The sequence below is a fragment of the Rhincodon typus genome, chromosome 9 (assembly GCF_021869965.1).
Source record: "Rhincodon typus isolate 14 chromosome 9, sRhiTyp1.1, whole genome shotgun sequence".
NCBI lineage: Eukaryota > Metazoa > Chordata > Chondrichthyes > Orectolobiformes > Rhincodontidae > Rhincodon > Rhincodon typus.
This window is the reverse complement of record NC_063340.1, coordinates 3,020,000-3,031,244: the sequence shown is the minus strand read 5'-3', so window position 1 is coordinate 3,031,244 and position 11,245 is coordinate 3,020,000. Positions and strand designations below refer to the sequence as shown.

The window sequence follows — 11,245 nt, the reverse complement described above, 5'->3', positions numbered from 1 at the left end:
CCCTGTGACAGTGCGGCGCTCCCTCAGCACTGACCCTGTGACAGTGCGGCGCCCCCTGAGCAGTGCACTGCAGTGCAGTGTACATTTCGTCCTCTGGAATGGGACTTGAATTCATTGACCTTTTGACTTAGAGGCAACTGTGCTGCAGTTGAACAAAAACTGCCTGAAGGGAGGGTCACAGAGAGGAAGCAGAATTCTATCTGAATGGCCCTATGGTTGCAAGGTGACAAACTGTCCCATATTTAAACAGACTGTCCCTTATTTGGAATGCATGTCTGAATCCCTTAAGGGACACCTTTTCTGCCATATTTGCAGATCTGTCAATATGAGACTAAACTCAAACGTCTCAATGATTTGAGTGGGATTGCAAGTCTGCAGGGTAACTCACAGAGATGGTTGTGTGGCCATTTACACATGAGTTCTGAAGAACAGTCGTATTGGACTTGAAACATTAACTCTGTTTCTCTCCCCACATACCATGCCAGACCTGCTGAGTTTCTCTAACAATTTCTGTCTTCACTTTAGATTCTTAAACATTAATCTTTTGACAGTCCCACACCAGAGAAAGAGAAAGGTCAATCTGTGATTATATGCAAATTGAAGCAATATTGCCTCAGCTTTGTAAAATAGCTTGCATGCAGAAACAGGAATGTAGTTGGGCGGAGTGGGGGGAGGTGAGGATCATTGCATTCAATAGAGGTGGTGACTGATGTTGTATTCAGTAGCGGCAGACAGCTCTGGACTATGAAGAGTGGATTATTGTAGGTAAAGACACAGACATGAGGCATTGATGTGGCAGAGGTTAGCCCATGTTGCAGTGAAAATAACTTGGCATGACAGCTTCAGAACGTTGCAGTCAAGCCGCTTATGTTGAGGTGAGATCTCCAGACCGAAAGAAACTCCTCAAGTCCTTGATGAAGAATATCAGAAGGGTCCAGGGAATGTGATAAGATTAGGCCATGCTGTCATTGCGTGGGGCATGATTCATCCCCGGATAGACACCGACATGTAACAATTCCCAACAGATGTGTAAATTGTGTTCAGAAAGCCATTCAACAAATATCTGTCAGTTCAGCCATTCTGAAGTGCAATGGAAATTTGCCACAGCTTGAAAAATGCCTCAGAGGGAGTCTCTTCCAGTGGTATGCAGGAAGAAGTGGGTCTGTTTTGATATAAACATTTTAAGACCCATATCTTGTTCTTCCATCATATTGGATTTCGCTATGGGCACTGTGCTTGCTTCTATCTGAACTGTTACAGACTGGAGAGGAGTGATCAACTTCATCAACATTTACACAGTATAATTCAGCAAAACCATTGCATCAAGGGTTTCAGTAAGAGACAGTTAGGCTCTCTTGCCAAAGCACAAATGTACTTGTGTAATTTAAACAAATACTGTGTTTATCAAGGATATTGTCCTGAACAAAGACGTTCTCCACACAGTAAATTTGATCTGGTTGCTTGCAAAGCTCATTGAGGCAAGAATGTGTTGTCCCTTTAGATTTTACTTTGTAATAACTAGATGTCTTGGAGGATCTTCTTTAGTCTTCTGTGGGATGCGGGCACTGCTATGATTCAAATAAAAGCAAAACAATGTTGATGCTGGAGATCTGAAACAACATAGAAAATGCTGGAGAAACTCAGCAGGTCTGGCAGCACCTGTGAGGAGAGAAGACCAGTACTTTTTTGCCAATCCCTAACTGAACTGGAACCAAGTGGTTTCAGAAGACTAGGCTGGACTGGGTAGAAGATATAAAAGTTTGAATACATGTACAAACAGATTCAAGAACAGCTTCTTCCCTGCTGATATCAGACTTTTGAACGGACCCCTCTAATGTTAATATTGATTGCTCTCTCTGCACCTTCCCTGTGGCTGTAACACTGTATACTGCACTCTGCCCTGTTACCCTGATGCACTTTGTGTGGTACAATCTGCTAGGATAGCACGCAAAACAACAGTTTTCACTGTACCTTGATACATGTGACAACAACAAATCAATCAATCAAATTTCTTTCCCTGAAGTGAACCAAAGGATTTTAACAACAAAATTAAATGCATCCATAGTCACTATTACTGAGATTTATTAAGTGAATGTAAAGTCCATGAGGTGCTGCAGTGGGATTTGAACCTACTACTCCCAAGCATTTAGGTTACAGGTCCAGCGACATTGCCAGATGTCACCATCGCGCCTGATGTGCTGCTCACTCTCAGGGTCCCTCACCTTTTTCACGTCACTTTTGTTGGCTCTTTACCATAATTCAAAAAGCTGCAAACCACCATTGGGAAAACAAGACAAAAGGGAGAAAAGATCGAATCTTCCTTTGGACTTTAAAAGTATTAAATCCAGTTAAGTCTACCGCTCCTGAAACAATAATCTGAGACCTTAACTCCACAACCAGGAGTAACATGTTGAAGCTTTTCAACATATCAGCCAAATACACAGGCATGAATTTCAAGTTGTGAAGAGCGTATCTTTTTATTTTTTTGTATTTGTGATTGTAGATTGAAATAGGAAAATAATAGTTTTTCAGACCAAGCTGTGGAAAGATTGCTGCACATTTTACAAGCAAGTTACTAGCACTTATCGTCAGTTTTGTTTACAGTGTTGTTTGTTCACATGGGGCGGTGGCTTTAGCTGTCGATGAACTGGTAAAAGGGAATGTGTACAGAATGACATACAACTTGCAACAAGGAGCTGATTGGTCTGTGGAATGCTGACCATTTATTTGATCACAAAGGCCTCCCACCTGCCAACGACTATGTGATTAGCTCCCAGTAACTCCCAGGTAACTCGTTCCCGGAGTGTGAACAAGTTAGTCGGAAGCCTTCGGATCTCTGAAAGGCGAGACGATTATTTTTCTCTTCTTCTGCAGTAGAAAAAAATCTAAAGCTTGAAGAAAGCCAACTTATTTTCCCCCACCAGTTGCTGTATGTTGTGGCTTTTAACCAACCAGTCAGAGACTTTCTAAATTGTGAACCAGTCACTCTGTGCCTCCTGCAAGTAATGATGTGGAGGTGCCGGTGTTGGACTGGGATGGACAAAGTCAGAACTCACACAACACCAGGTTATAGTTCACCAGGTTTCTTTGAAACCTGAAGCTTTTAGAGCGCTGCTCCTTTGTCACCTCACCTGATGAAGGAGCTGTACCGTGTGACTTCTGACTTTGTCTTATATGTAAGTGAAGCTATTTGGAGAAGAGAGATTGAGGAGCAGCAGGTTGTGACAAACCAAAAGGAGGATTTTAGTGAATCCTGTGAAGAGGAACCACTGAATGGTCTTCCAGTTTTTCACTCCACCCATAACACCTACATTTTCTTTTGTTTCCATCCCTGTCTGTCTGCATTTGTGTGTAGGGAGAGTTTTATAAAAGGAATTAGAGCTTTAACGAGTACTGCTATATACTAAAAGTCCATAACTGTTTACTTGTAGTGAAAATCTATTTACTTATAACAAATTGTAATTCATGTTCCATACAAAACCTGGTTTGTGCTTTCTCTCACCTAATGAGAGGTAAATTGAGGAATTCTGTGTACTTGTTGAAATATTTAATTTTGTGATGACTCCATGAACTGGGGAGGCTTGACATCCAGTGGCCTACCCAGTGAGTCACGACAAAGTCGAGTGACAGACGTTCTCTTAGATGAGTGACTTTAGACGGAGACATTTCTTTTAAGCTCACTGAGTGACCTGACACTTAGTGTTGTGACTAATGCTGCATTTACTTTAATTGAAGGATCCTCAATGAGTTGCTGAAAAGGAGTTGGGGGTGTCAAATGGACACCTTTTTGAGGGCTAATAGCCTCACATCCCTTTAAATAATTAAAACAAATGGGATTTGAAGAAATGTTGAGCTATTCATCTTTGTGAATCTCATCAACTATCTTTCCCATAGGGTGGCACAGGGGCTCAGTGGTTAGCACTGCTACGTCACAGCACCAGGGACATGGGTTCAATTCTACCCTCAGGCAACTGTCTCTGTGGAGTTTGCACATTCTCCCCGTGTCTGCGTGGGTTTCCTCCAGGTGCTCCGGTTTCCTCCCACAGTCCAAAGGTGTGCAGGTTAGGTGGATTGGCCATGGAAAATGCAGAGTTACAGGGATGGGGTGAGTCTGAGTGGGATGCTCTTTGGAGGGCCAGTGTGGACTCAATTGGGCTAACCGCCCTGCTTCCACACTGTAAGGATTCTATAGTATGGACAGGTCAATGGTCTGATCTGCAGGTTGGAATACTCCCCACTTGCCTGGATGGGTGCAGCTCCAACAACACTCAAGAATCTCAAAAGCATCCTGGACTCATTGGTAGTTTGGTTCCAGCTGTGGTTGGATGAATTTTCTGGATTTTGAACTGGACTGCAGTGCGTCGATGGTATTGAGTCTCAGGGGATGGACAGACAGACATAGATCAGCTGGTGTAAGCTGAATAATTTCTCAAACTGGGTGGTCATCAGAAACAACTGAAAACAGCTGTTGAAATGTTTTGTGTTTGTAATTTGCTGGCCTCTGGGAAGTGGAAGTCACAGGCTGGGCCTGTATTTATTGGCCAGCCCTGGTTCCCCCAGGGAAGGCCACGGTGAGCTACCTTCCTCATGATGTTGCAGTCCATGTTGAAGGTTCTCTCATGGCACTCTCGAATCAGAAATGCCAGGAATTTGGCAATGAACCAATGAACTCCTAAACTGTGTGCAACACAAGACGCTGCGTGAGGGCAAACTTGCAGTTTCCCATGCATTTGCTGTTCTTATCCCCGTTGGTGGGTAAAGGTGGTGGTTTTGGTAGGTGCTGTTGGAGGAACCTTGGTGAGTTACTGCAGTGCATCTTGTGGATGGTACACATTTCTGTTACAGTGTGGTGGTGGAAGGAGTGAATGTTGAAGATGGTGGACATGGTGCCAATCAAGCGGCTGCTTTGTCCTGGATGGTATCAAGCTTCTTGAGTGTTGTTGGGGCTGCACTCATCCAGGCAAGTGGGGAGTATTCCATCACACTCCTGCCTTGTGCCCTGTAGATGGTGGACAGGCTTTGGGGATCCAGGAGGTGAGTTGTCAGAGAATTCTGAGCATTTAACCAGTCCTTGTAGCCACAGTATGTATATGGCTGATCTAGTTACAATGCAGATAATTGGTAACTCCTAGGATGTTGACAGTGGGGGGATTCAGCGATGGTAACACCATTGAATGTCAAGGGCATTAGTTAGATTCTCTTTTGATAGAGATGGTCATTGCCTGGCACTTGTGTGGCATGGACATTACTTGTCACTTTTCGTTCAAGCCTGGATATTGTCTAGGTCTTGCTGTATTTGAAACTAGACTGTTTCAGTACCTGAGGAGTCACAAACTTCTGACCTTATGATGAAGGGAAGGTCATTGATAAAGCAGCTGAAGATGGTTGGGCCTAGGACACCACCCTGAGGAACTCCTGCAGAGATGTCCTGGAGCTGAGATTACTGACCTCCAACAATTACACCCATCTTCCTATTTGTCAGGTATTACACAGGCTGATACTGAGGATGACAGGTCTGTCCTATCAGGAGAAATTGGTTCAACTGGGCTTGCATTCACTAGACTTTGGAAGGATAAGCAGAAATCTGACTGAACTGTATAAAATTCTAACACGGCTGGACGGACTAGGTGCAGGGAGGATGTTTCCCCAGGTTGGGGGAGTCTAGCCCCAGGGGACACAGTCTCAGGATACAGGGTCGGTCATTTAGGACTGAGATGGGGAAATATTTCTTCACTCAAAGTGGAGTGAACCTGAGGCATCCTCTACCACAGACATCTGTGGAGGCCAAGTCACTGAATATATTCAAGAAAGAGACAGATACATTTTAAGGCACTTCAAAGGGTATGGGGAGAAAGTGGGAATATGGCATTGGATAGAGGATCAGCCATGATCCTATTGAAGGACAGAATTGATTCGAATGGGCTCAACAGCCTTCTCCTGGTTCTATGTTTCTCATGTAGCATGGAATGGTTTGATATTTTGATGAGCTACCAAAGGCCATGGGTAGTATATCATTAAAACCTCACTGGATAAACACCTAAACTGGAGCAGACACATCAAGCAGGTAGAGGTTTAGATGTGCATAGCACTTATACAGCCATTGAAAATAGTAAAATACCTCAACAAGATCATTTACAAACACTGAGCCATACCTAGAGATATTTGAACAGGTGGCCCAAAGCTCACTCAAACAGGGAGGTTTTAAGGAGTGCATTTAAAGTGAGAGTCATAGAGTCATACAGCACAGAAACAGACTTTTGGTCCAACCAGTCCATGCTGACAATGTTCCCAAACTAAACTAGTCCCGCCTGCCTGCATTTGGCACATATCCCTCCAAACCTTTCCTATTCGTGAACTTATCCAAATGTATTTTAAACGTTGTAACAGCACTCCCATCCAGCATTTCCTCTGGCAGTTCATTCCACACATGAACCACTCTCTGTGTAAAAAAATTGCCCCTCATGTCCTTTTTAAATCTTTGTCCTCTTACCTTAAAAATACGTCCACTATTTTTGAACTCTCCCACCTTTGGGAAAAGACCTTTGCTATTCACTTTATCTATGCCTCTCATGATTTTCTAAAGCACTGTAAGATCACCACTCAACCTCTGTGCTCCTCTGTAAGAATTCCCAGCCTATCCAGCTTATTTTTAAAACTCAAACCCTCCATTCCCGGCAATGTCCTGGTAAATCTTTTCTGAACCCTCTTCAGTTTAATAAAATCCTTCACATAACAGGGAGACCAGAACTGCACACAGTCGTCCAGAAGAGGCCTCACCAACGTCCTGTACAACCTCAACATGACATCCTAACTCCTATAGTCAATGATCTGTGCAATGACAACAAGCATGCCATACAGGTTCTTAACCACCTTGTCTACCTGTGGCGCAAATTTCAAAGAATTATGTACCTGAGCCCCTAGATCTCTCAATTCTATAACACTACCCAGGGCCCTACCATTAATTGTATAAGTCCTGCCCAGGGAAAAACATTTGGGAAGGAGTAGAATGCAGGCAACAGAGAGTACGGTCACCGATGATGACGTGATTAAAATGACAGATGAGCAAGAGACCAGAACTGGAGGAGCACAAGTGATTGTGAGTCTGTGTTGGAGGCAATGAGGTGGGGGCTGTGGAAATGATGTGAGGGGTTTTAAAGTGGGGACTCTGATCCTGTCCCAGAGCTACACTAATTAAAGCAGGCACCTGGATGGGTTCCACTTAAAAAGTCAAGTAACCTGGACGTTTGTGATGCAGTGCTAGTGTCCTTACCAAGACATCTGGCCAAGAGGCCTGGGTTCAAGTCCCACTTGCTCCAGAGGTGTGTAATGACATGTCCGAACAGGTTGATTAGAAAATACAAAAGAACCTGCAGGTAGATAGGATAGTGAAGGCAGCATTTGGTACACTTGTCTTTATTGGTCGGTGCATTGGCTATAGGAGTTGGGAGGTCATGTTACGGCTGTACAGGACATTGGTTAGGCCACTTTTGGAATACTGTGTGTAATTCTTGTTTTTTTGCTATGGAAGGATGTTGTGAAACTAGAAAGGGTTCAGAAAAGATTTACAAGGATGTTGTTGGGGTTGAAGGGTTTGGGCTATAGGGAGAGGCCAAATAGGCTGGGGCTATGTTCCCTGGAGCATTGGAGGCTGAGGGGTGACCTTATAGAGGCTTATAAAATCATGAGGGGCCTGGATAGGGTGAATAGACAAGGTCTTTCCCCAGGGTAGGGGAGTCAAAAACTAGAAGGCATAGGTTTAAGGTGAGAGAGGAAAGATTTAAAAGGGCCCTAAGGGGCAATGTTTTCACACAGAGGGTGGTGTGTGTATGGAACGAACTGCCAGAGGAAGTGGTGGAGGCTGGTACAATTACAACATTTAAAATGCATCTGGATGGGTATATGAATAGGAAGGATTTAGAGGGATATGGGCCAAATGCTGGCAAATGGGACTAGATTTATCGAGGATATCTGGTCAGCATGGATGAGTTAGACCAAAGGGTCTGTTTCTGTGCTGTACAGCTCCACAACTCTATGACTCTAAGTCATGTAACCTGTTCATGCTCAATGCTCCTTTGAAGGCAGCTCACTTATGGTGCTTCTAGAGGTAGAAACTGGCAGCTTTTCCTGAGGTTCAGCGAACATCAGAGTCCAGAGAGCAGCAGAAATCGGATGGGCAATGTGGCAGGGAAGGGTGATGTGAACAGCTCAACAAGAGGCTGGAAAGTTTGTGTGAAACCTGCAGAACATCTGGGACTAAGGCTCACTTTATTACTTCCTGGGATGAAAGGGCTATGCTATAAGGAGAGGTTGATGCAATATCATTTCAGAGGTGGTCTTGTTGATCCTCTAGTCTTTCCTTAGCTTCAAACCAACCCTCCAAACACTCTGTGTGCATCAGTCAGTTAAACTTTTTGTTGTATTCTACCACAGTGCACAGTTCGAAGTGCTGCCCTTTGTTTAAGATGATTCCCCTCTCGACAATAAGATAAAAATAAATTGAACAAATTGGCAAAGACAAACACTGACCTTTGCTGCCCTCTCAACCGGTCAGTATGCCACATGATAGCAGTGTATTAATACAAAAACAGTTTGCTCTAATATTCTTATCTCTGCTTCTAAGCAGTACAGTGTGTTAACTGTTGCAAATAAATCGTTTCACACCTTTCTCTAAAACAGTTGCAAGAATAATTTCAGGCAAAGCCTTAGTCCTCTTAAACCAATATTTTGCAGCAAAATGAAAGTGCATTTTATTTGGCTCTGACTGTGTAACTTCAAAACTGTCTTCATTTCCAAGACCTACAGAGGTGACGGAAGCCTTTACTTATTTTGATTTCCTTACCCTGAAAGATTACAGACATACATTACAAGGCTGGACCGTAGTAAAGTCAAACCAATTCTAGCAGAAGGCAGAAGTAACCCAAGGCTTTCATTAACGAGACAGCGTTTGTTAAAATAAAAATGACAGGTGAAAAAATATGGCAAAGGTGTTTAGTAATGAGAAAAGGGTCTCATTTGTCCCACTACACCTGAACCACAACCCTGAACCAGTTAGTTAGACAAACACCTATTAGTGACTTAGGCATATCAAGCAATATCTTATAAGTAACCGAGAACATTACTGTGTTCTCCAAGCAATGCTAACCCCTTCGCCCTCTTTGACAGGTAATTAAAAACATCTACAGCAAATTCACACCAAGCCATGCACCAGGAAGTTGTCACAGCAACAGAGAGTAAAAGCTGGGAAGAAAACTCAAAAATTCAATCAAATAAATAAATATTAACGTCTAATTCATCTTTTAAAATAAATGCCCTTAAAGCAGGACATTGAGCTATAAGTTATTATCATTAAAAAAAATCTAAAAAGTTGGAAGATATCACGTAAGGTAAACTGATTAGTTTGGTTATGGCAGGAAAGTCCTATTTTAATTTAGTGGTCAGTCATTCCCAGCATTCAGTGGTGTCTATTTATTTACCAGGTAATGGCTCTCCCAGTGAATGGCTTGAGGATGATTTTCGCCTGTGCGACTTGAATACAGTTACTATTGGGGACTTGCCTGCTCGATTAGATTGGTCAATCATGGGCTGGACTATCCTTCTCCTGGCATTTATGAACCTGCGGAAAAGGAAGAGAAGGAAAGGTTACTTTGACGCAGTTCAACAAAGAAATGAAACAAGCTAAAGGGCTTATAAACCTCAACAGCAGTGGATGGGGGGAATGGGATGTGGAGATTCTCAGAGTAACTTTTCTGAACTGCACCAGACTCTGCCCGAGAGCAAACTCAGGGGTGCAGCTTTTGATTTATGTCCTTCTGCATTTTTTCTCCCCCCTCACCCACAGCTGGGCATCTCCTAAAGAGCTGGATAATTAGACGTTCTTGGGAAACAATACCCAACACTGCACTCTCTTCTCCTTTCAAGGCAAAATAATTGCGGCTGATAAAAAAACGTCACTCATATGAGCATCTGTTGCCTCACCTAATTAGTGAAGAATCTCTCCTTTGTTCTCCTCACTCTCTGGTCTTCGACCAACCCTCCCCATTCCTTCTAGGCTACTAACTCCATTTTAAGGCTTGTGTTAAGAAAATGAACTGTGGTGCTGGTGGTCTTGCCATTAAAGAAAAGAAATAAGCAGAATGTCTGGAGTTTTTATCACCAGTAACTCATACTGCTGAGGGAACCCAGCACAAAAGCATTCCACTTAACGTTTCTGTCTTTTCCTCCCCTACACTTTATGGAAGGTTTAGGGTCAAACAGAGGTCACTGCTATACAACCACTGACCTTCCAGTTTCTCAGCAAAGCTTTACAGTCTAAGGTCTGCAAAGTAAAATCCACATAAAGTTTTTCCTGCGTGGTGACGGACCAGAATAAAAAAAAGGTTTTTGAACATGCAAACGAGGCAACAAGAATTTTGAGAGTGTGGACTAACACAGCATTCTGTGGAAAAATAGCCTCATGCACAACTCGCTCAGAAGTAACAGGTCAGGAAAAGCCTGGTCGAAACAGCCAGAACCCATGCAGAGAATCCAAATTGACTCTCCTTTGTAGAAGAAACGATGTTGAGCAACTTTGTGGTTCTGCAGCATTTGCGTTCATTCCCTTTCACTTCTTCCTCCACCTGGACTGGAGGCTGGTAAAGGTGCAATTAACTTTGCGGAGAAGCACACTGAGCATTTCTGGGAACGTTGTTGGACTGGAACACAGGTAAGAAATCATTTGAAAGTAAGGAGCACAGAAAATAAGGAGAAAGAGTAGGATTGGGTCAAACGGCCCCTTGAGCCTGCTATGCCATTCAGTCTGGCTGAACTTTACATTGACCCCACTTTCCTGGCCTATGCCCTCGGGAATATTGGAACAGGAGGATGCCACTTAACCCCTTGAGCCCATTCAACCATTAAATGAGATGATGAAAAGGAGTCATTCAGTTCGGGTACCCAATGAATTTAATCTTCTCTGTGCACTAACTTCAATCCCCTTTAATTGGCCTGGATTTTGCAGTTGTAATATTGACGAAAACTGTTAGCATTCACCGTCATTACACTGTGAAATTGACAGCAACTTCTGGAGTCCACATATCTGCAGTCAAACTCAGAGATCTAGAGGATGCTACCCATAATTCCTTGTCTCTCCACAGGGTGCACTGTTAATGTCCCACACTTGTTCATCATTAGAAATTACCTGAACTGACAAGAACATCCCTGTTTACACCATTAGTTAAAGTGTAAACAAACTCTTGACAGAGTGATA

The 11,245-nt window shown here is 43.2% G+C and overlaps 1 protein-coding gene across 1 annotated transcript in view; it reads right to left on the bottom strand.

Moving 5' to 3' along the window:
* The window catches only part of meis1a (Meis homeobox 1 a), a 208,844-nt gene that overhangs the window by 102,394 nt on the left and 95,205 nt on the right, over positions 1-11,245 (bottom strand). The window contains exon 10 of the mRNA XM_048600888.1: positions 9,474-9,613. Coding sequence (XP_048456845.1) covers positions 9,474-9,613 — 140 coding nt within the window. The remainder of the gene's footprint in view (positions 1-9,473; positions 9,614-11,245) is intronic.